The following is a 27,500-nucleotide window of genomic DNA, read 5'->3' as shown; positions in this document are numbered from 1 at the left end:
TTCTAGAACTACACTATCTAGAGATACACCATCTAGAGATACACATTCTAGAACTACACCATCTAGAGATACACCATCTAGAGATACACATTCTAGAACTACACCATCTAGAGATACACATTCTAGAGATACACATTCTAGAGAAACCCTCACTCACAAATGATCTCCCTCCCTCCCTCCATCTCCTATCATGCGTCCATCTCCAGTCATGCGTGTAGGCTGAGTAGAGATTCTGTGTTCTTACACCATGGAGAGGGAGGGGGGGACAAAATGGGCACATGCAGAGCACAGTAGGACACACGCACCCACACATCAAACACGAACCCACATGCACAAACACACACACAAACACACACACACACACACACACACACACACACACACACACACACACACACACACACACACACACACACACACACACACACACACACACACACACACACATACACACACACACACACATCCACCAACACGCACCCACCCCCCCCACACACACACACACCAGACTACATTCTCACTTTATCACCAGTTGTACCACATCCCTTCCCTGTAGAATACACACCATGTCAGCGAAGGAAAACAGAAACACTTCACACACACACTCTGGTCCCCCGCCAGATATCAGTCCTGTGTTGACAGTCTATAACCTCAGATCTATAAGGACAGAACACACTCTGGTCCCCCATCACACTCGGAACACCCCCTGTACACCTCCACAATCTGCCAGAGAGACCAATCTGCCAGAGAGGCCAAACTGCCAGAGAGACCAACCTGCCAGAGAGACCAACCTGCCAGAGAGTCCAACCTGTCAGAGAGACCAACCTGCCAGAGAGTCCAACCTGTCAGAGAGACCAACCTGTCAGAGAGACCAACCTGCCAGAGAGACCAACCTGCCAGAGAGTCCAACCTGTCACAGAGACCAACCTGTCAGAGACCAACCTGCTAGAGAGACCAACCTGCCAGAGAGGCCAATCTGTTAGAGAGGCCAACCTGCCAGAGAGTCAAATCAAATCAAATCAAATTTATTTATTTCAAATCAATAACAGAGAGTCCAACCTGTCACAGAGACCAACCTGTCAGAGACCAACCTGCTAGAGAGACCAACCTGCCAGAGAGGCCAACCTGTTAGAGAGGCCAACCTGCCAGAGAGACCAACCTGCCAGAGAGACCAATCTGCCAGAGAGGCCAACCTGCCAGAGAGACCAACCTGTTAGAGAGGCCAACCTGCCAGAGAGACCAACCTGCCAGAGAGACCAACCTGTTAGAGAGGCAAACCTGCCAGAGAGACCAACCTGCCAGAGAGACCAACCTGTTAGAGAGGCCAACCTGCCAGAGAGACCAACCGTCTGTGCGTTCAGGCATATCTAATAAAACTGCTAAACACACACCACCACCACATTATCACACCACAGAAACAGACAGCACCACCACATTATCACACCACAGAAACAGACAGCACCACCACATTATCACCCCACAGAAACACACACCACTGGTGTACTACCACATTATCACCCCACAGAAACACACACCACAGGTATACTACCACATTATCACTCCACAGAAACAGACAGCACCACCACATTATCATCCCAAAGAAACACACACCACCACATTATCACCACACAGAAACACACACCACCACATTATCACCACACAGAAACACACACCACCACATTATCACCCCACAGAAACAGACAGCACCCCAGGTATACTATCACATTATCACCCCACAGAAACACACACCACCACCGGTATACTGCCACATTATCACCCCACAGAAACACACACCACCATATTATCACCCCACAGAAACACACACCACCATATTATCACCCCACAGAAACACACACCACCACATTATCACCCCACAGAAACACATACCACCACCACCACCACCGGTATACTACCACATTATCACCCCACAGAAACACACACCACCATATTATCACCCCACAGAAACACACACCACCATATTATCACCCCACAGAAACACACACCACCACATTATCACCCCACAGAAACACACACCACCACATTATCACCCCACAGAAACACACACCACCACAGGTATACTACCACATTATCACCCCACATAAACACACACCACAGGTGTACTACCACATTATCACACCACAGGTATACTACCACATTATCACCCCACATAAACACACACCACAGGTGTACTACCACATTATCACCCCCCAGGTGTACTACCACATTCATAAGCAACAGTTGTAGACTAACAGTGAAATGGTTACTGGTCCCAACAATTCAGAGAGACAGAAATAGAGAATAATAAAACCAATATTAAATACACAACGAGTAACGATAACTTGGCTATACACACGGGGTACCAGTACTGAGTCAATGTGCAGGGGTACCAGTACTGAGTCAATGTGCAGGGGAACCAGTACTGAGTCAATGTGCAGGGGTACCAGTACTGAGTCAATGTGCAGGGGTACCAGTACTGAGTCAATGTGCAGGGGTACCAGTACTGAGTCAATGTGCAGGGGTACCAGTACTGAGTCAATGTGCAGGGGTACCAGTACTGAGTCAATGTGCAGGGGTACCAGTACTGAGTCAATGTGCAGGGGTACCAGTACTGAGTCAATGTGCAGGGGTACCAGTACTGAGTCAATGTGCAGGGGTACCAGTACTGAGTCAATGTGCAGGGGTACCAGTACTGAGTCAATGTGCAGGGGTACCAGTACTGAATCAATGTGCAGGGGTACCAGTACTGAGTCAATGTGCAGGGGTACATATAACTAGAAATGAAATAACTGTAAACTGTAGCAGCATCGTGTGTGATGATTGAAACAAGTTAGTGTCAAAAAAGGGGTCAATGCAGATGAACGTGGAGCTCTCTCAACCTTTTAACAAAGGAGTTAATTGGAAAACATCATTCTGGATGCTGACTTGAATTAGTTGTCTGATTCATCAGGGGAGTGAGGGGGGGGGTGATGTCACAGTTTAATTAAGGATAATTGTTAAATATACATTAGCAGTCATTTCAAATGTCACACGCTCCCTGCTTAATTACTCACACCAGCTTATCGTGTCCATCACACATTCATATATTTTGTACATATATTTACATGTACAAAACCACCTCTTTTTTAACCTTTATTTAACAGTGGGTTAACTGGTCTAGGAACAGTGGGTTAACTGGTCTAGGAACAGTGGGTTAACTGGTCTAGGAACAGTGGGTTAACTGGTCTAGGAACAGTGGGTTAACTGGTCTAGGAACAGTGGGTTAACTGGTCTAGGAACAGTGGGTTAACTGGTCTAGGAACAGTGGGTGAACTGGTCTAGGAACAGTGGGTTAACTGGTCTAGGAACAGTGGGTTAACTGGTCTAGGAACAGTGGGTTAACTGGTCTAGGAACAGTGGGTTAACTGGTCTAGGAACAGTGGGTTAACTGGTCTAGGAACAGTGGGTTAACTGGTCTAGGAACAGTGGGTTAACTGGTATAGGAACAGTGGGTTAACTGGTCTAGGAACAGTGGGTTAACTGGTCTAGGAACAGTGGGTTAACTGGTCTAGGAACAGTGGGTTAACTGGCCTAGGAACAGTGGGTTAACTGGCCTAGGAACAGTGGGTTAACTGGTCTAGGAACAGTGGGTTAACTGGTCTAGGAACAGTGGGTTAACTGGTCTAGGAACAGTGGGTTAACTGGTCTAGGAACAGTGGGTTAACTGGCCTAGGAACAGTGGGTTAACTGGTCTAGGAACAGTGGGTTAACTGGCCTAGGAACAGTGGGTTAACTGGTCTAGGAACAGTGGGTTAACTGGTCTAGGAACAGTGGGTTAACTGGTCTAGGAACAGTGGGTTAACTGGTCTAGGAACAGTGGGTTAACTGGCCTAGGAACAGTGGGTTAACTGGCCTAGGAACAGTGGGTTAACTGGCCTAGGAACAGTGGGTTAACTGGCCTAGGAACAGTGGGTTAACTGGTCTAGGAACAGTGGGTTAACTGGTCTAGGAACAGTGGGTTAACTGGTCTAGGAACAGTGGGTTAACTGGCCTAGGAACAGTGGGTTAACTGGCCTAGGAACAGTGGGTTAACTGGCCTAGGAACAGTGGGTTAACTGCCTGTTCAGGGGCAGAACGACAGATTTGTACTTTATCAGCTTGGGGATTTGAACTTGCAACCTTCCAGTTACTAGTCCAACGCTCTAACCACTAGGCTACCCTGCCGCCCCATTCTTGACACAATGCCCACTTAACACGGTCGCACCAATATGTTGGAGGAAACACAGTACACCTGGCGACCGTGTCAGCGTGCACTGCGCCCGGCCCGCCACAGGAGTCGCTAGTGCGCGATGGGACAAGAACATCCCTAGCTGGCCAGTAACAACAGCGTGTGTGATGTCAAAAAAAATTGGTGCAAAAAGGGGTCAATGCAGATGAACGTGGAGCTCTCTCAACCTTTAAATAAAGGAGTTAATAGGAAAACATCATTCTGGATGCTGAGTTGAATTAGCTGTCTGAGTCATCAGGGGAGGGAGGGGGGGAGAAATTATGTCACAGTTTAATTAAGGATAATTGTTAAATACACATGACAGTCATTGTCACGTCTGCTCCCGCTCCCCCCCCATTCCACCCCGGCGCTTCAGGGCGCCAGGCTGCTCTGCATCACGCGCTCCTATCATCCATTACGCACTCCTATCATCCATCACACACTCCTATCATCCATTACGCACTCCTATCATCCATCACGCACTCCTATCATGCATTACGCACTCCTATCATGCATTACGCACTCCTATCATCCATCACGCACTCCTATCATCCATTACGCACTCCTATCATCCATCACACACTCCTATCATGCATTACGCACTCCTATCATCCATCACGCACTCCTATCATGCATTACGCACTCCTATCATCCATCACACACTCCTATCATCCATTACACACTCCTATCATGCATTACGCACTCCTATCATGCATTACGCACTCCTATCATCCATTACACACTCCTATCATCCATTACGCACTCCTATCATGCATTACGCACTCCTATCATCCATTATGCACTCCTATCATCCATCACACACTCCTATCATGCATTACGCACTCCTATCATCCATTACGCACTCCTATCATCCATCACGTACTCCTATCATGCATTACGCACTCCTATCATCCATCACACACTCCTATCATGCATTACGCACTCCTATCATCCATTACGCACTCCTATCATCCATCACGCACTCCTATCATGCATTACGCACTCCTATCATCCATTACACACTCCTATCATGCATTACACACTCCTATCATCCATTACGCACTCCTATCATCCATTACACACTCCTATCATCCATTATGCACTCCTATCATCCATTACACACTCCTATCATCCATTACGCACTCCTATCATCCATTACGCACTCCTATCATGCATTACGCACTCCTATCATCCATTACGCACTTCTATCATCCATTACGCACTCCCATCGTCCATTACGCACTCCTATCATCCATTACGCACTCCTATCATCCATTACGCACTCCTATCATCCATTACGCACTCCTATCATCCATTACACACTCCTATCATCCATTACACACACCTGCTTTCCCTCGTCACGCGCGTCAGTGATATTGGACTCACCTGGACTCACTCATCACCTGTTATTACCTCCCCTATACTCACCTGGACTCACTCATCACCTGTTATTACCTCCCCTATACTCACCTGGACTCACTCATCACCTGTTATTACCTCCCCTATACTCACCTGGACTCACTCATCACCTGTTATTACCTCCCCTATACTCACCTGGACTCACTCATCACCTGTTATTACCTCCCCTATACTCACCTGGACTCACTCATCACCTGTTATTACCTCCCCTATACTCACCTGGACTCACTCATCACCTGTTATTACCTCCCCTATACTCACCTGGACTCACTCATCACCTGTTATTACCTCCCCTATACTCACCTGGACTCACTCATCACCTGTTATTACCTCCCCTATATGTGTCAGTTCCCTGCTCTGTGAGACATGGAGGAAGGTATATGTGTCAGTTCCCTGCTCTGTTCCCTGCTCTATGAGACATGGAGGACATGGAGACATTAGAGTGATGTCACACTGATATGTCCAGGTAAATTAAACATGTTCCAGAACCATATTAGAGTGATGTCACACTGATATGTCCAGGTAAATTAAACATGTTCCAGAACCATATTAGAGTGATGTCACACTGATATGTCCAGGTAAATTAAACATCAGATGATGAAGAATAGAGAAAAATAGAGAAAATAGTAGATATACATGAACTGCCTTGTAATTTGACGTCTCCAGTCTTTTAATAATGCTTTGAAACGATCTCACATTTAAGAGAACAGAGATGATCTCCTCTGAAACCTCTGCTTCAGACTAATTAGACAAATGGAGGGTGTGTATTCAGGAGACAAGTATATGTAGACACATTTAATATCCCCAAACTATGACATGTTCTGTGTGACTTTAATCACACAATCCCAAACTATTCTGTTCTGTTCTACACTGTTCTATTCTATTCAGTTATACACTGTTCTATTCTATACTGTTCTACACTGTTCTATTCTATATTGTTCTACACTGTTCTATTATATTCAGTTCTACACTGTTCTATTCTATACTGTTCTACACTGTTCTATTCTATACTGTTCTACACTGTTCTATTCTATTCTGTTCTACACTGTTCTATTCTATACTGTTCTACACGGTTCTATTCTATTCAGTTCTATACTGTTCTATTCTATACTGTTCTACACTGTTCTATTCTATTCTGTTCTATACTGTTCTATTCTATTCAGTTCTATACTGTTCTATTCTATACTGTTCTACACTGTTCTATTCTATTCTGTTCTATACTGTTCTATTCTATTCAGTTCTATACTATTCTATTCTGTTATATTCTATTGTGTTCTGTTATATTATACTATTTTCTATTCTGTTCGCTACTGTTCTATACTGTTCTATTCTATACCATACCTTTCTCTGCTGTTCTATACTGTTCTACACTGTTCTATTCTATTCAGTTCTATACTGTTCTATTCTATTCTGTTCTATACTGTTCTAAACTGTTCTATTCTATTCTGTTCTATACTGTTCTAAACTGTTCTATTCTATTCAGTTCTATACTGTTCTATTCTATTCTGTTCTATACTGTTCTAAACTGTTCTATTCTATTCTGTTCTATACTGTTCTAAACGGTTCTATTCTATTCAGTTCAATACTGTTCTATTCTATTCTGTTCTATACTGTTATATTCTATTGTGTTCTGTTATATTATACTATTTTCTATTCTGTTCTCTACTGTTCTATACTGTTCTATTCTATACCATACCTTTCTCTTCTGTTCTATACTGTTCTATTCTATACCATACCTTTCTTACTGATGTATTCTGTTCTATTATATTCTGTTCTAAACTGTTCTATATTGTTATTTTCTAATCTGTTCTAATATGTTCTGTTCTATACTGTTATATTATATTCTGCTCTATTCTATTCTGTTCCATACTGATACGTTTTGTTCTATTCTGTTCTATTCTATTATGTTCTATACTGTTCTATTTGATTCTGTTCTATACTGTTGTATAGTGTTCTGTTCTGTTCTATTCTGTTCTGTTCTATACTCTTCTGTTCTATACTGTTCTATTTGATTATGTTCTATACTGTTCTATAGTGTTCTGTTCTGTTCTATTATGCTCTATACTGTTCTATTTGATTCTGTTCTATACTGTTCTATAGTGTTCTGATCTGTTCTATTCTGTTCTACTATATTCTATTCTGTCCTATTTATTGTGTTTTGTTCTATACTCTTCTGTTCTATACTCTTCTGTTCTATACTCTTCTGTTCTATACTGTTCTGTTCTATACTGTTCTGTTCTATACTCTTCTGTTCTATACTCTTCTGTTCTATACTCTTCTGTTCTATACTGTTCTGTTCTATACTCTTCTGTTCTATACTGTTCTGTTCTATACTCTTCTGTTCTATACTGTTCTGTTCTATACTCTTCTGTTCTATACTCTTCTGTTCTATACTGTTCTGTTCTATACTGTTCTGTTCTATACTGTTCTGTTCTATACTGTTCTGTTCTATACTGTTCTGTTCTGTTATGTTCTATACAGTCCTATACTGTCCTATTGTGTGTGTGTGTGTGTGTGTGTGTGTGTGTGTGTGTGTGTGTGTGTGTGTGTGTGTGTGTGTGTGTGTGTGTGTGTGTGTGTGTGTGTGTGTGTGTGTGTGTGTGTGTGTGTGTGTGTGTGTTAATGGGCCAAACAGAGGAACTCTATTCATTTAGATACTGATATATATAGATTCTGATTTCACCAAAGATTTCTCCTTTATCATGTTTTCTCTTCCATCCTCCCTTTCATGATGAAAACAATATATTTATTTATCTCTCTCTGTATTAATGTATCTATGGATCTCTCTTTGTATTAATCTTGATCTATCTAGAGACAATACCACTGGGTTAAAGAATGGATGTAGTTCTATCTAGAGACAATACCACTGGGTTAAAGAATGGATGTAGTTCTATCTAGAGACAATACCACTGGGTTAAAGAATGGATGTAGTTCTATCTAGAGACAATACCACTGGGTTAAAGAATGGATGTAGTTCTATCTAGAGACAATACCACTGGGTTAAAGAATGGATGTAGTTCTATCTAGAGACAATACCACTGGGTTAAAGAATGGATGTAGTTCTATCTAGAGACAATACCACTGGGTTAAAGAATGGATGTAGTTCTATCTAGAGACAATACCTCTGGGTTAAAGAATGGATGTTGTTCTATCTAGAGACAATACCACAGGGTTAAAGAATGGATGTAGTTCTATCTAGAGACAATACCACTGGGTTAAAGAATGGATGTAGTTCTATCTAGAGACAATACCACTGGGTTAAAGAATGGATGTAGTTCTATCTAGAGACAATACCACTGGGTTAAAGAATGGATGTAGTTCTATCTAGAGACAATACCACTGGGTTAAAGAATGGATGTAGTTCTATCTAGAGACAATACCTCTGGGTTAAAGAATGGATGTTGTTCTATCTAGAGACAATACCACAGGGTTAAAGAATGGATGTAGTTCTATCTAGAGACAATACCACTGGGTTAAAGAATGGATGTAGTTCTATCTAGAGACAATACCACTGGGTTAAAGAATGGATGTAGTTCTATCTAGAGACAATACCACTGGGTTAAAGAATGGATGTAGTTCTATCTAGAGACAATACCACAGGGTTAAAGAATGGATGTAGTTATGTCTAGAGACAATACCACTGGGTTAAATAATGGATGTAGTTCTGTCTAGAGACAATACCACAGGGTTAAAGAATGGATGTAGTTCTGCCTAGAGACAATACCACTGGGTTAAAGAATGGATGTAGTTCTATCTAGAGACAATACCACTGGGTTAAAGAATGGATGTAGTTCTATCTAGAGACAATACCACTGGGTTAAAGAATGGATGTAGTTCTATCTAGAGACAATACCACTGGGTTAAAGAATGGATGTAGTTCTATCTAGAGACAATACCACTGGGTTAAAGAATGGATGTAGTTCTATCTAGAGACAATACCACTGGGTTAAAGAATGGATGTAGTTCTATCTAGAGACAATACCACAGGGTTAAAGAATGGATGTAGTTATGTCTAGAGACAATACCACTGGGTTAAATAATGGATGTAGTTCTGTCTAGAGACAATACCACAGGGTTAAAGAATGGATGAAGTTCTGCCTAGAGACAATACCACTGGGTTAAAGAATGGATGTAGTTCTATCTAGAGACAATACCACTGGGTTAAAGAATGGATGTAGTTCTATCTAGAGACAATACCACTGGGTTAAAGAATGGATGTAGTTCTATCTAGAGACAATACCACAGGGTTAAAGAATGGATGTAGTTCTATCTAGAGACAATACCACTGGGTTAAAGAATGGATGTAGTTCTATCTAGAGACAATACCACTGGGTTAAAGAATGGATGTAGTTCTGTCTAGAGACAATACCACTGGGTTAAAGAATGGATGTAGTTCTATCTAGAGACAATACCACTGGGTTAAAGAATGGATGTAGTTCTATCTAGAGACAATACCACTGGGTTAAAGAATGGATGTAGTTCTATCTAGAGACAATACCACTGGGTTAAAGAATGGATGTAGTTCTATCTAGAGACAATACCACTGGGTTAAAGAATGGATGTAGTTCTATCTAGAGACAATACCACAGGGTTAAAGAATGGATGTAGTTCTATCTAGAGACAATACCACTGGGTTAAAGAATGGATGTAGTTCTATCTAGAGACAATACCACAGGGTTAAAGAATGGATGTAGTTCTGTCTAGAGACAATACCACTGGGTTAAATAATGGATGTAGTTCTGTCTAGAGACAATACCACAGGGTTAAAGAATGGATGTAGTTCTGCCTAGAGACAATACCACTGGGTTAAAGAATGGATGTAGTTCTATCTAGAGACAATACCACTGGGTTAAAGAATGGATGTAGTTCTATCTAGAGACAATACCACTGGGTTAAAGAATGGATGTAGTTCTATCTAGAGACAATACCACTGGGTTAAAGAATGGATGTAGTTCTATCTAGAGACAATACCACAGGGTTAAAGAATGGATGTAGTTCTATCTAGAGACAATACCACTGGGTTAAAGAATGGATGTAGTTCTATCTAGAGACAATACCACTGGGTTAAAGAATGGATGTAGTTCTATCTAGAGACAATACCACAGGGTTAAAGAATGGATGTAGTTCTATCTAGAGACAATACCACTGGGTTAAAGAATGGATGTAGTTCTATCTAGAGACAATACCACTGGGTTAAAGAATGGATGTAGTTCTATCTAGAGACAATACCACAGGGTTAAAGAATGGATGTAGTTCTATCTAGAGACAATACCACTGGGTTAAAGAATGGATGTAGTTCTATCTAGAGACAATACCACTGGGTTAAAGAATGGATGTAGTTCTATCTAGAGACAATACCACTGGGTTAAAGAATGGATGTAGTTCTGTCTAGAGACAATACCACTGGGTTAAAGAATGGATGTAGTTCTATCTAGAGACAATACCACTGGGTTAAAGAATGGATGTAGTTCTGTCTAGAGACAATACCACTGGGTTAAAGAATGGATGTAGTTCTATCTAGAGACAATACCACTGGGTTAAAGAATGGATGTAGTTCTGTCTAGAGACAATACCACTGGGTTAAAGAATGGATGTTGTTCTATCTAGAGACAATACCTCTGGGTTAAAGAATGGATGTTGTTCTATCTAGAGACAATACCACTGGGTTAAAGAATGGATGTAGTTCTATCTAGAGACAATACCACTGGGTTAAAGAATGGATGTAGTTCTGTCTAGAGACAATACCACTGGGTTAAAGAATGGATGTAGTTCTATCTAGAGACAATACCACTGGGTTAAAGAATGGATGTAGTTCTATCTAGAGACAATACCACTGGGTTAAAGAATGGATGTAGTTCTATCTAGAGACAATACCACTGGGTTAAAGAATGGATGTAGTTCTATCTAGAGACAATACCACAGGGTTAAAGAATGGATGTAGTTCTGTCTAGAGACAATACCACTGGGTTAAATAATGGATGTAGTTCTGTCTAGAGACAATACCACAGGGTTAAAGAATGGATGTAGTTCTGCCTAGAGACAATACCACTGGGTTAAAGAATGGATGTAGTTCTATCTAGAGACAATACCACTGGGTTAAAGAATGGATGTAGTTCTATCTAGAGACAATACCACTGGGTTAAAGAATGGATGTAGTTCTATCTAGAGACAATACCACTGGGTTAAAGAATGGATGTAGTTCTATCTAGAGACAATACCACAGGGTTAAAGAATGGATGTAGTTCTATCTAGAGACAATACCACTGGGTTAAAGAATGGATGTAGTTCTATCTAGAGACAATACCACTGGGTTAAAGAATGGATGTAGTTCTGTCTAGAGACAATACCACTGGGTTAAAGAATGGATGTAGTTCTATCTAGAGACAATACCACTGGGTTAAAGAATGGATGTAGTTCTATCTAGAGACAATACCACTGGGTTAAAGAATGGATGTAGTTCTATCTAGAGACAATACCTCTGGGTTAAAGAATGGATGTTGTTCTATCTAGAGACAATACCACAGGGTTAAAGAATGGATGTAGTTCTATCTAGAGACAATACCACTGGGTTAAAGAATGGATGTAGTTCTATCTAGAGACAATACCACTGGGTTAAAGAATGGATGTAGTTCTATCTAGAGACAATACCACTGGGTTAAAGAATGGATGTAGTTCTATCTAGAGACAATACCACAGGGTTAAAGAATGGATGTAGTTATGTCTAGAGACAATACCACTGGGTTAAATAATGGATGTAGTTCTGTCTAGAGACAATACCACAGGGTTAAAGAATGGATGTAGTTCTGCCTAGAGACAATACCACTGGGTTAAAGAATGGATGTAGTTCTATCTAGAGACAATACCACTGGGTTAAAGAATGGATGTAGTTCTATCTAGAGACAATACCACTGGGTTAAAGAATGGATGTAGTTCTATCTAGAGACAATACCACTGGGTTAAAGAATGGATGTAGTTCTATCTAGAGACAATACCACTGGGTTAAAGAATGGATGTAGTTCTATCTAGAGACAATACCACTGGGTTAAAGAATGGATGTAGTTCTATCTAGAGACAATACCACTGGGTTAAATAATGGATGTAGTTCTGTCTAGAGACAATACCACAGGGTTAAGAATGGATGAAGTTCTGCCTAGAGACAATACCCACTGGGTTAAGAATGGATGTAGTTCTATCTAGAGACAATACACTGGGTTAAAGAATGGATGTAGTTCTATCTAGAGACAATACCACTGGGTTAAAGAATGGATGTAGTTCTATCTAGAGACAATACCACAGGGTTAAAGAATGGATGTAGTTCTATCTAGAGACAATACCACTGGGTTAAAGAATGGATGTAGTTCTATCTAGAGACAATACCACTGGGTTAAAGAATGGATGTAGTTCTGTCTAGAGACAATACCACTGGGTTAAAGAATGGATGTAGTTCTATCTAGAGACAATACCACTGGGTTAAAGAATGGATGTAGTTCTATCTAGAGACAATACCACTGGGTTAAAGAATGGATGTAGTTCTATCTAGAGACAATACCACTGGGTTAAAGAATGGATGTAGTTCTATCTAGAGACAATACCACTGGGTTAAAGAATGGATGTAGTTCTATCTAGAGACAATACCACAGGGTTAAAGAATGGATGTAGTTCTATCTAGAGACAATACCACTGGGTTAAAGAATGGATGTAGTTCTATCTAGAGACAATACCACAGGGTTAAAGAATGGATGTAGTTCTGTCTAGAGACAATACCACTGGGTTAAAGAATGGATGTAGTTCTGTCTAGAGACAATACCACAGGGTTAAAGAATGGATGTAGTTCTGCCTAGAGACAATACCACTGGGTTAAAGAATGGATGTAGTTCTATCTAGAGACAATACCACTGGGTTAAAGAATGGATGTAGTTCTATCTAGAGACAATACCCATGGGTTAAAGAATGGATGTAGTTCTATCTAGAGACAATACCACTGGTTAAAGAATGGATGTAGTTCTATCTAGAGACAATACCACAGGGTTAAAGAATGGATGTAGTTATGTCTAGAGACAATACCACTGGGTTAAAGAATGGATGTAGTTCTATCTAGAGACAATACCACTGGGTTAAAGAATGGATGTAGTTCTATCTAGAGACAATACCACAGGGTTAAAGAATGGATGTAGTTCTATCTAGAGACAATACCACTGGGTTAAAGAATGGATGTAGTTCTGTCTAGAGACAATACCACTGGGTTAAAGAATGGATGTGTTCTATCTAGAGACAATACCATGGGTTAAAGAATGGATGTTAGTTCTATCTAGAGACAATACCACTGGGTTAAAGAATGGATGTAGTTCTATCTAGAGACAATACCACTGGGTTAAAGAATGGATGTAGTTCTATCTAGAGACAATACCACTGGGTTAAAGAATGGATGTAGTTCTATCTAGAGACAATACCACTGGGTTAAAGAATGGATGTAGTTCTATCTAGAGACAATACCACTGGGTTGTTATTCTTACCTGTAATGGATGTAGTTCTATCTAGAGACAATACCACTGGGTTAAAGAATGGATGTAGTTCTATCTAGAGACAATACCACAGGGTTAAAGAATGGATGTAGTTCTATCTAGAGACAATACCACTGGGTTAAAGAATGGATGTAGTTCTATCTAGAGACAATACCACTGGGTTAAAGAATGGATGTAGTTCTATCTAGAGACAATACCACTGGGTTAAAGAATGGATGTAGTTCTATCTAGAGACAATACCACAGGGTTAAAGAATGGATGTAGTTCTATCTAGAGACAATACCACTGGGTTAAAGAATGGATGTAGTTCTATCTAGAGACAATACCACTGGGTTAAAGAATGGATGTAGTTCTATCTAGAGACAATACCACAGGGTTAAAGAATGGATGTAGTTCTATCTAGAGACAATACCACTGGGTTAAAGAATGGATGTAGTTCTATCTAGAGACAATACCACTGGGTTAAAGAATGGATGTAGTTCTATCTAGAGACAATACCACAGGGTTAAAGAATGGATGTAGTTCTATCTAGAGACAATACCACTGGGTTAAAGAATGGATGTAGTTCTATCTAGAGACAATACCACTGGGTTAAAGAATGGATGTAGTTCTATCTAGAGACAATACCACTGGGTTAAAGAATGGATGTAGTTCTGTCTAGAGACAATACCACTGGGTTAAAGAATGGATGTAGTTCTATCTAGAGACAATACCACTGGGTTAAAGAATGGATGTAGTTCTGTCTAGAGACAATACCACTGGGTTAAAGAATGGATGTAGTTCTATCTAGAGACAATACCACTGGGTTAAAGAATGGATGTAGTTCTGTCTAGAGACAATACCACTGGGTTAAAGAATGGATGTTGTTCTATCTAGAGACAATACCTCTGGGTTAAAGAATGGATGTTGTTCTATCTAGAGACAATACCACTGGGTTAAAGAATGGATGTAGTTCTATCTAGAGACAATACCACTGGGTTAAAGAATGGATGTAGTTCTGTCTAGAGACAATACCACTGGGTTAAAGAATGGATGTAGTTCTATCTAGAGACAATACCACTGGGTTAAAGAATGGATGTAGTTCTATCTAGAGACAATACCACTGGGTTAAAGAATGGATGTAGTTCTATCTAGAGACAATACCACTGGGTTAAAGAATGGATGTAGTTCTATCTAGAGACAATACCACAGGGTTAAAGAATGGATGTAGTTCTGTCTAGAGACAATACCACTGGGTTAAATAATGGATGTAGTTCTGTCTAGAGACAATACCACAGGGTTAAAGAATGGATGTAGTTCTGCCTAGAGACAATACCACTGGGTTAAAGAATGGATGTAGTTCTATCTAGAGACAATACCACTGGGTTAAAGAATGGATGTAGTTCTATCTAGAGACAATACCACTGGGTTAAAGAATGGATGTAGTTCTATCTAGAGACAATACCACTGGGTTAAAGAATGGATGTAGTTCTATCTAGAGACAATACCACAGGGTTAAAGAATGGATGTAGTTCTATCTAGAGACAATACCACTGGGTTAAAGAATGGATGTAGTTCTATCTAGAGACAATACCACTGGGTTAAAGAATGGATGTAGTTCTGTCTAGAGACAATACCACTGGGTTAAAGAATGGATGTAGTTCTATCTAGAGACAATACCACTGGGTTAAAGAATGGATGTAGTTCTATCTAGAGACAATACCACTGGGTTAAATAATGGATGTAGTTCTATCTAGAGACAATACCACTGGGTTAAAGAATGGATGTAGTTCTATCTAGAGACAATACCACAGGGTTAAAGAATGGATGTAGTTCTATCTAGAGGACAATACCACTGGGTTAAAGAATGGATGTAGTTCTATCTAGAGACAATACCACAGGGTTAAAGAATGGATGTAGTTCTGTCTAGAGACAATACCACTTGGTTAAATAATGGATGTAGTTCTGTCTAGAGACAATACCACAGGGTTAAAGAATGGATGTAGTTCTGCCTAGAGACAATACCACTGGGTTAAAGAATGGATGTAGTTCTATCTAGAGACAATACCACTGGGTTAAAGAATGGATGTAGTTCTATCTAGAGACAATACCACTGGGTTAAAGAATGGATGTAGTTCTATCTAGAGACAATACCACTGGGTTAAAGAATGGATGTAGTTCTATCTAGAGACAATACCACAGGGTTAAAGAATGGATGTAGTTCTGTCTAGAGACAATACCACTGGGTTAAATAATGGATGTAGTTCTGTCTAGAGACAATACCACAGGGTTAAAGAATGGATGTAGTTCTGCCTAGAGACAATACCACTGGGTTAAAGAATGGATGTAGTTCTATCTAGAGACAATACCACTGGGTTAAAGAATGGATGTAGTTCTATCTAGAGACAATACCACTGGGTTAAAGAATGGATGTAGTTCTATCTAGAGACAATACCACTGGGTTAAAGAATGGATGTAGTTCTATCTAGAGACAATACCACTGGGTTAAAGAATGGATGTAGTTCTATCTAGAGACAATACCACAGGGTTAAAGAATGGATGTAGTTCTATCTAGAGACAATACCACTGGGTTAAAGAATGGATGTAGTTCTATCTAGAGACAATACCACTGGGTTAAAGAATGGATGTAGTTCTATCTAGAGACAATACCACTGGGTTAAAGAATGGATGTAGTTCTATCTAGAGACAATACCACTGGGTTAAAGAATGGATGTAGTTCTATCTAGAGACAATACCACTGGGTTAAAGAATGGATGTAGTTCTATCTAGAGACAATACCACAGGGTTAAAGAATGGATGTAGTTCTATCTAGAGACAATACCACTGGGTTAAAGAATGGATGTAGTTCTATCTAGAGACAATACCACTGGGTTAAAGAATGGATGTAGTTCTGTCTAGAGACAATACCACTGGGTTAAAGAATGGATGTAGTTCTATCTAGAGACAATACCACTGGGTTAAAGAATGGATGTAGTTCTATCTAGAGACAATACCACAGGGTTAAAGAATGGATGTAGTTCTATCTAGAGACAATACCACTGGGTTAAAGAATGGATGTAGTTCTGTCTAGAGACAACACCACAGGGTTAAATAATGGATGTAGTTCTGTCTAGAGACAATACCACAGGGTTAAAGAATGGATGTAGTTCTGCCTAGAGACAATACCACTGGGTTAAAGAATGGATGTAGTTCTATCTAGAGACAATACCACTGGGTTAAAGAATGGATGTAGTTCTATCTAGAGACAATACCACTGGGTTAAAGAATGGATGTAGTTCTGTCTAGAGACAATACCACTGGGTTAAAGAATGGATGTAGTTCTATCTAGAGACAATACCACTGGGTTAAAGAATGGATGTAGTTCTATCTAGAGACAATACCACTGGGTTAAAGAATGGATGTAGTTCTATCTAGAGACAATACCACTGGGTTAAAGAATGGATGTAGTTCTATCTAGAGACAATACCACAGGGTTAAAGAATGGATGTAGTTCTATCTAGAGACAATACCACTGGGTTAAAGAATGGATGTAGTTCTATCTAGAGACAATACCACAGGGTTAAAGAATGGATGTAGTTCTGTCTAGAGACAATACCACTTGGTTAAATAATGGATGTAGTTCTGTCTAGAGACAATACCACAGGGTTAAAGAATGGATGTAGTTCTGCCTAGAGACAATACCACTGGGTTAAAGAATGGATGTAGTTCTATCTAGAGACAATACCACTGGGTTAAAGAATGGATGTAGTTCTATCTAGAGACAATACCACTGGGTTAAAGAATGGATGTAGTTCTATCTAGAGACAATACCACTGGGTTAAAGAATGGATGTAGTTCTATCTAGAGACAATACCACAGGGTTAAAGAATGGATGTAGTTCTGTCTAGAGACAATACCACTGGGTTAAATAATGGATGTAGTTCTGTCTAGAGACAATACCACAGTGTTAAAGAATGGATGTAGTTCTGCCTAGAGACAATACCACTGGGTTAAAGAATGGATGTAGTTCTATCTAGAGACAATACCACTGGGTTAAAGAATGGATGTAGTTCTATCTAGAGACAATACCACTGGGTTAAAGAATGGATGTAGTTCTATCTAGAGACAATACCACTGGGTTAAAGAATGGATGTAGTTCTATCTAGAGACAATACCACTGGGTTAAAGAATGGATGTAGTTCTATCTAGAGACAATACCACAGGGTTAAAGAATGGATGTAGTTCTATCTAGAGACAATACCACTGGGTTAAAGAATGGATGTAGTTCTATCTAGAGACAATACCACTGGGTTAAAGAATGGATGTAGTTCTGTCTAGAGACAATACCACTGGGTTAAAGAATGGATGTAGTTCTATCTAGAGACAATACCACTGGGTTAAAGAATGGATGTAGTTCTATCTAGAGACAATACCACTGGGTTAAAGAATGGATGTAGTTCTATCTAGAGACAATACCACTGGGTTAAAGAATGGATGTAGTTCTATCTAGAGACAATACCACTGGGTTAAAGAATGGATGTAGTTCTATCTAGAGACAATACCACAGGGTTAAAGAATGGATGTAGTTCTATCTAGAGACAATACCACAGGGTTAAAGAATGGATGTAGTTCTGTCTAGAGACAACACCACAGGGTTAAATAATGGATGTAGTTCTGTCTAGAGACAATACCACAGGGTTAAAGAATGGATGTAGTTCTGCCTAGAGACAATACCACTGGGTTAAAGAATGGATGTAGTTCTATCTAGAGACAATACCACTGGGTTAAAGAATGGATGTAGTTCTATCTAGAGACAATACCACAGGGTGAAAGAATGGATGTAGTTCTGTCTAGAGACAATACCACTGGGTTAAAGAATGGATGTAGTTCTATCTAGAGACAATACCACTGGGTTAAAGAATGGATGTAGTTCTGTCTAGAGACAATACCACTGGGTTAAAGAATGGATGTAGTTCTATCTAGAGACAATACCACTGGGTTAAAGAATGGATGTAGTTCTATCTAGAGACAATACCACTGGGTTAAAGAATGGATGTAGTTCTATCTAGAGACAATACCACTGGGTTAAAGAATGGATGTAGTTCTATCTAGAGACAATACCACTGGGTTAAAGAATGGATGTAGTTCTATCTAGAGACAATACCACAGGGTTAAAGAATGGATGTAGTTCTATCTAGAGACAATACCACAGGGTTAAAGAATGGATGTAGTTCTGTCTAGAGACAACACCACAGGGTTAATAATGGATGTAGTTCTGTCTAGAGACAATACCACAGGGTTAAAGAATGGATGTAGTTCTGCCTAGAGACAATACCACTGGGTTAAAGAATGGATGTAGTTCTATCTAGAGACAATACCACTGGGTTAAAGAATGGATGTAGTTCTATCTAGAGACAATACCACAGGGTTAAAGAATGGATGTAGTTCTATCTAGAGACAATACCACTGGGTTAAAGAATGGATGTAGTTCTGTCTAGAGACAATACCACAGGGTTAAAGAATGGATGTAGTTCTGCCTAGAGACAATACCACTGGGTTAAAGAATGGATGTAGTTCTATCTAGAGACAATACCACAGGGTTAAAGAATGGATGTAGTTCTATCTAGAGACAATACCACTGGGTTAAAGAATGGATGTAGTTCTATCTAGAGACAATACCACTGGGTTAAAGAATGGATGTAGTTCTATCTAGAGACAATACCACTGGGTTAAAGAATGGATGTAGTTCTATCTAGAGACAATACCACAGGGTTAAAGAATGGATGTAGTTCTATCTAGAGACAATACCACTGGGTTAAAGAATGGATGTAGTTCTATCTAGAGACAATACCACTGGGTTAAAGAATGGATGTAGTTCTGTCTAGAGACAATACCACTGGGTTAAAGAATGGATGTAGTTCTATCTAGAGACAATACCACTGGGTTAAAGAATGGATGTAGTTCTATCTAGAGACAATACCACAAGGTTAAAGAATGGATGTAGTTCTATCTAGAGACAATACCACTGGGTTAAAGAATGGATGTAGTTCTATCTAGAGACAATACCACAGGGTTAAAGAATGGATGTAGTTCTGCCTAGAGACAATACCACAGCTTTAAAGAATGGATGTAGTTCTATCTAGAGACAATACCACAGGGTTAAAGAATGGATGTAGTTCTATCCAGAGACAATACCACAGGGTGAAAGAATGGATGTAGTTCTATCTAGAGACAATACCGCAGGGTTAAAGAATGGATGTAGTTCTATCTAGAGACAATACCACTGGGTTAAAGAATGGATGTAGTTCTATCTAGAGACAATACCACTGGCTTAAAGAATGGATGTAGTTCTGGCTAGAGACAATACCACTGGGTCAAAGAATGGATGTAGTTCTATCTAGAGACAATACCACTGTGTTAAAGAATGGATGTAGTTCTATCTAGAGACAATACCACTGGGTTAAAGAATGGATGTAGTTCTGCCTAGAGACAATACCACTGGGTTAAAGAATGGATGTAGTTCTATCTAGAGACAATACCACTGGGTTAAAGAATGGATGTAGTTCTATCTAGAGACAATACCACTGGGTTAAAGAATGGATGTAGTTCTATCTAGAGACAATACCACTGGGTTAAAGAATGGATGTAGTTCTATCTAGAGACAATACCACTGGGTTAAAGAATGGATGTAGTTCTATCTAGAGACAATACCACTGGGTTAAAGAATGGATGTAGTTCTATCTTGAGACAATACCACAGGGTTAAAGAATGGATGTAGTTCTATCTAGAGACAACACCACTGGGTTAAAGAATGGATGTAGTTCTATCTAGAGACAATACCACTGGGTTAAAGAATGGATGTAGTTCTGTCTAGAGACAATACCACTGGGTTAAAGAATGGATGTAGTTCTATCTAGAGACAATACCACTGGGTTAAAGAATGGATGTAGTTCTATCTAGAGACAATACCACTGGGTTAAAGAATGGATGTTGTTCTATCTAGAGACAATACCACTGGGTTAAAGAATGGATGTAGTTCTTTCCACCAGATACAAAAGCAATTAACTGGTGGCATAATGTCATTTGTATCGGCTGAGGCAAAGGTTTGGAATGTCACTAGAGGTTTATGGTTGAGTCAGCTGAGAGAGAGAAAGGGAAGGAGAGAGAGAGAGATGGAGAGAGAGAGAGATGGAGAGAGAGAGAGAGGGATAGAGAGAGAAAGAGAGAGATGGAGAGCGAAAGAGGGATTGAGAGAGAAAGAAAGAGAGAGAGAGAGATGGAGAGAGAGAGAGAGAGAGGGATAGAGAGAGAAAGGGAAGGAGAGAGAGAGATGGAGAGCGAAAGAGGGATAGAGAGAGAAAGAGAGAGATGGAGAGCGAAAGAGGGATAGAGAGAGAAAGAGAGAGAGAGATGGAGTAGATTATTCTATATAATGTCAAATGTATCAACAACAGCAGGCTGTCCTTTGGGCGAAAACAGCTCCTTAATGAAGGAGAACGGCAAGAATCGTGGAAGTTAACAGGCGGGCCGGCAAATAACGGAGCTGGACAACAGCATCTCAGAACGGACAACTCGTCGGTCCTTGTCACGGATTGGCTATTGCAGCAGACGACCACACCGGGTTCAACTCCTATCAGCTACAAACAAGAAGTGGGCACGCGATCACCAACACTGGACAATTGAGGAGTGGATGAATCCTGGTCCGACGAATCCGGGTGTCTGTTCCTACGAATCTCACTTCCTGTTAAGTTATGCTGACGGCAGAGTCAGGATTTGGCGTAAGCAGCGTGAGTCCATCACCACATCCTGCCTGGTGTCAACAGTACAGGCTGGTGGTGGTGGTGTAATGGTGTGGGGAATGTTTTCCTGGCCCACGGTAGGTCCCTTGATAAAAGGGGGTGGTGGGGGGATACCTAGTCAGTCCTGAATATATTCAACTGAAATGTGTCTTTCGCATTAAACCCAACCCTTCTGAATCAGAGAGGTGCGGGGGGGGGGCTGCCTTAATCCACTTCCACGTCTTCTGTGACCCGGGGAACAGTGGGTTAACTGCCTTGCTCAGAATGACAGACTTTGACCTTGTCAGCTCAGGGATTTGATCCAGAAACCTTCTGGTTACTGGCCCAATGCTCTAACCACTAGCCTTCCTTCCGGTTACTGGCCCAATGCTCTAACCACTAGGCTTCCTTCCGGTTACTGGCCCAATGCTCTAACCACTAGGCTTCCTTCCGGTTACTGGCCCAATGCTCTAACCACTAGGCTTCCTTCCGGTTACTGGCCCAATGCTCTAACCACTAGGCTTCCTTCCGGTTACTGGCCAAATGCTCTAACCACTAGGCTTCCTGCCGCCCCAGATACCAGTTGATCAATGATTGAACACCACAGTATATCTGAACATTGTCGCTGACCAAACCCAATAGAGAGTCTTTGGGATAAGATTGAACGGCCTGTTGGTAGCATGAATGTACCACCATCACATCTGCAGCAAGCATGGACCAACATCACTGTGGAATGTTTCCGACAGCTTGTAGAATGCCCCGAAGAATTCAGGCTGTTCTGGAGGCAAGGGGCAGTCCTACCCTATACCCAAATGGTTTTCCCTGATAAACAAGCCACTGAGTGTATGCTTAGTTGTCATGGTTAAGACTACACATTGTTTACAGAACACAGCAAATAACATGATGGTAGGCCAACATACTAACATGATGGTAGGTCAACATGATGGTAGGTCAACATACTAACATGATGGTAGGTCAACATACTAACATGATGGTAGGTCAACATACTAACATGATGGTAGGTCAACATGATGGTAGGTCAACATACTAACATGATGGTAGGTCAACATACTAACATGATGGTAGCTCAAGATACTAACATGAAGGTGGGTCAACATGATGGTAGGTCAACATACTAACATGATGGTAGCTCAACATGATGGTAGGTCAACATACTAACATGACGGTAGGTCAACATACTAACATGATGGTAGGTCAACATACTAACATGATGGTAGGTCAACATACTAACATGATGGTAGGTCAACATACTAACATGATGGTAGGTCAACATACTAACATGATGGTAGGTCAACATATTAACATGATGGTAGGTCAACATATTAACATGATGGTAGGTCAACATACTAACATGATGGTAGGTCAACATAATGGTAGGTTAACATACTAACATGATGGTAGGTCAACATAATGGTAGGTCAACATATTAACATGATGGTAGGTCAACATATTAACATGATGGTAGGTCAACATACTAACATGATGGTAGGTCAACATAATGGTAGGTCAACATATTAACATGATGGTAGGTCAACATATTAACATGATGGTAGCTCAATATACTAACATGATGGTAGATCAACATGATGGTAGGTCAACATATTAACATGATGGTAGGTCAACATACTAACATGATGGTAGGTCAACATGATGGTAGGTCAACATACTAACATGATGGTAGGTCAACATACTAACATGATGGTAGGTTAACATACTAACATGATGGTAGGTCAACATACTAACATGATGGTAGGTCAACATGATGGTAGGTTACCATGATGGTAGGTCAACATACTAACATGATGGTAGCTCAACAAGATGGTAGTTCAACATGATGGTAGGTCAACATGACGGTAGCTCAACAAGATGGTAGGTTAACATGATGGTAGCTCAACATACTAACATGATGGTAGCTCAACATACTAACATGATGGTAGCTCAACAAGATGGTAGGTTAACATGATGGTAGGTCAACATACTAACATGATGGTAGGTCAACATACTAACATGATGGTAGGTCAACATACTAACATGATGGTAGGTTACCATGATGGTAGGTCAACATACTAACATGATGGTAGCTCAACAAGATGGTAGTTCAACATGATGGTAGGTCAACATGACGGTAGCTCAACAAGATGGTAGGTTAACATGATGGTAGCTCAACATACTAACATGATGGTAGCTCAACATACTAACATGATGGTAGCTCAACAAGATGGTAGGTTAACATACTAACATGATGGTAGGTCAACATGATGGTAGGTCAACATACTAACATGATGGTAGGTCAACATACTAACATGATGGTAGGTCAACATACTAACATGATGGTAGGGTCAACATACTAACATGATGGTAGGTCAACATGATGGTAGGTTACCATGATGGTAGGTCAACATACTAACATGATGGTAGCTCAACAAGATGGTAGTTCAACATGATGGTAGGTCAACATGACGTAGCTCAACAAGATGGTAGGTTAACATGATGGTAGCTCAACATACTAACATGATGGTAGCTCAACATACTAACATGATGGTAGCTCAACAAGATGGTAGGTTAACATGATGGTAGCTCAACATGATGGTAGCTCAACAAGATGGTAGGTCAACATGATGGTATGTCAACATGATGGTAGGTCAATATACTAACATGATGGTAGCTCAACATACTAACATGATGGTAGCTCAACAAGATGGTAGGTGAACATACTAACATGATGGTAGGTGAACATACTAACATGATGGTAGGTCAACATACTAACATGATGGTAGGTCAACATACTAACATGATGGTAGGTCAACATACTAACATGATGGTAGGTCAAAATGATGGTAGGTCAACATACTAACATGATGGTAGGTCAACATACTAACATGATGGTAGGTCAACATACTAACATGATGGTAGCTCAACATACTAACATGATGGTAGCTCAACATGATGGTAGGTCAACATACTAACATGATGGTAGCCCAACATGATGGTAGCTCAAGATACTAACATGATGGTAGGTCAACATGATGGTAGGTCAACATACTAACATGATGGTAGGTCAAAATGATGGTAGGTCAACATACTAACATGATGGTAGGTCAACATACTAACATGATGGTAGGTCAACATACTAACATGATGGTAGCTCAACATACTAACATGATGGTAGCTCAACATGATGGTAGGTCAACATACTAACATGATGGTAGCTCAACATGATGGTAGCTCAAGATACTAACATGATGGTAGGTCACATGATGGTAGTTCAACATACTAACATGATGGTAGGTCACCATGATGGTAGGTCAACATACTAACATGATGGTAGGTCACCATGATGGTAGGGTCAACATGATGGTAGGTCAACATACTAACATGATGGTAGGTCAACATGATGGTAGGTCAACAGGTACAATACAGCCAGTTATATGGTCCTAGTCTCCACATTTCATCTCGGACTTCATTTCATAAAATTGATTTAATCTTTATTTACAGAGAAACCCGAATTAGATGTTGCTCTGTGTTACAGGCAATAACCAACATACTGTCAAACCATATTGAAACAATAACCAAGATAGTATCAAAACCATAAGAAAATCGAATCTAGTTTTAGCCTCGGCCTATACTCAGACATAGGCTAACTATTGTAATGTAGTCATGAATACTTCCTCATATAAAACATGACTGACCTAATATAGACATACTTCCTCATATAAAACATGACTGATGTAATATAGTCATGCATATAGGCCACAAGCATATTTTGTCATATACAAATAGCAGAGTGCAGCACCATTTTCCCCCACGATCTAGAGATATTTTTCTCAACTGGAGCAACATCACACACGCAGCCCAGCCACTCACCTGCTGGAGGTACATAAAGGTGAGAGCAGCGCAGGACAGTTGAGGACACATGTCTACGTTGGGCATCGCCACACACGTTCCTCCCGTCAGGGGATGCTGCATTCTGTGCGCGGAGGCGGCGTACAGGGCTTGCATGCAGCGCGTGAGTCCCGATGCCTGAACCCGGTTTGTCTGTCTCTGTGTTTCTGTCCGCGTGCTGAAATGCAGTGCCGTGGGCCCGGTCCCGTTATTTCTTTACCGATGTCAGCCGAGGTTTATTAACGTTCACCGGGTTGTTGTGTGGATTTATTTTCAGAGCCCGGACAGTCCCGTGTCTTGTGAAATAGAATAACGGCCACGTCGAGTGCGCGCTGAGTGGGACAGCCTTTCGCGTGCAGAGGAAAGCCGACGAAGAGAGTTTGTGTGTGTCCGTGTGTGCGCACTGGCTGCAGTGCGCGCGCGCGTGTGTGTGTGTGTGAAGAGATGGCGTGCCGAAGCAGCCCGCGTGCTACAGAGCTATGAGAGAATGTGAGTTTGTGTGTCTGGAGGGAGGAAATAGAATGCCTTTGTGCATGTCGTTCCCACTGTAAATGTTACACGCTCTCTCTCTCTCTCTCTCTCCCTCTCTCTCTCCTTCGCTCTCTCTCCTTCGCTCTCTCTCTCTCTCTCTCTCTCTCTCCTTCGCTCTCTCTCTCTCTCCCTCTCTCTCTCTCTCTCTCTCTCCTTCGCTCTCTCTCTCTCTCTCCTCTCTCTCTCTCTCTCTCTCTCTCTCAGTCAGATGAACTTCTCTGCCACCGGGCTCTGTTATATGCTGACTGTCTTTTCCCGTTACCCGGTTCTTCCCGGGCCATCATCCAACGACCGACTCCTACCCCTGCCAAAACACCAACCCAACCTCCCTTACATACTTTCACTATTATTAAGGGACTCAGCCATAGCCACAGTGTGTGTGTGTGTGTGTGTGTGTGTGTGTGTGTGTGTGTGTGTGTGTGTGTGTGTGTGTGTGTGTGTCACGGAGAGGAGAAGGATGCAGAGGAGGACCAGGAGAAGTGACGGTGACTCACCGTGTTTCTTTCTCAACAGAGACGGTATATAAGACGCAGCAATGGGATTTAACTCATTATTGTTAACATCTACTATTTGGATTGTTACACATCATGAACAAAGGTTTAAACGATAAAGTGTAACCTAATGTCAATTAGACACTAATTCATTCATTAGGGAAAACAATTTACTAAAAACTAAGTTAGTTAAAATCGAATATCATCTGAGCTTGTATTTCCTCAAATAGTTTGCTTGTTTGTTATTGTACCCAGTGACACAGCCAAAATGAAATAAAAGTGAACCCATAAAGCTCATGAATGTTCTTCTGCAAAACAAAAGAAGGAGAATGTAAAAGCCACTGACTCACAGGAAGGCAAAACAACATCTGAAAGAAATGCATCAATTATCTGAAAGCTTCTCATGGATCAATTACACTGATTGGAGAACAAACAACAACACACTCCCTCTCTCTTGTCTCTCTCTTTCTCTCTCTCTCTCTCTCCTCCTCCTTCTCTCTCTCTCTTTCACTCTCTTTCTCTCTCTCTTTCACTCTCTTTCTCTCTCTTCCTCTCTCCTCTCTCTTATCTCCCATTTTTGCTTCCTCTCTCTTATCTCCCTCTCTGCTCTCATTCTCTCTTCATTCTCTCTCTT

At 40.8% G+C, this 27,500-nt stretch overlaps 1 protein-coding gene across 1 annotated transcript in view; it reads right to left on the bottom strand.

The window, feature by feature from the left end:
• Positions 1-26,474, bottom strand: part of LOC116359932 (RNA binding protein fox-1 homolog 1-like) — a 136,568-nt gene extending 110,094 nt beyond the window's left edge. The window contains exon 1 of the mRNA XM_031814021.1: positions 25,827-26,474. Within this exon, the coding sequence (XP_031669881.1) occupies positions 25,827-25,961 (135 nt within the window). The 5' untranslated portion in view covers positions 25,962-26,474. The remainder of the gene's footprint in view (positions 1-25,826) is intronic.
• Positions 26,475-27,500: the final 1,026 nt, after the last annotated feature.

This window comes from Oncorhynchus kisutch, unplaced genomic scaffold (assembly GCF_002021735.2).
Source record: "Oncorhynchus kisutch isolate 150728-3 unplaced genomic scaffold, Okis_V2 Okis06b-Okis10b_hom, whole genome shotgun sequence".
Taxonomy (NCBI): domain Eukaryota; kingdom Metazoa; phylum Chordata; class Actinopteri; order Salmoniformes; family Salmonidae; genus Oncorhynchus; species Oncorhynchus kisutch.
This window is presented reverse-complemented; position numbering and strand designations above follow the sequence as displayed.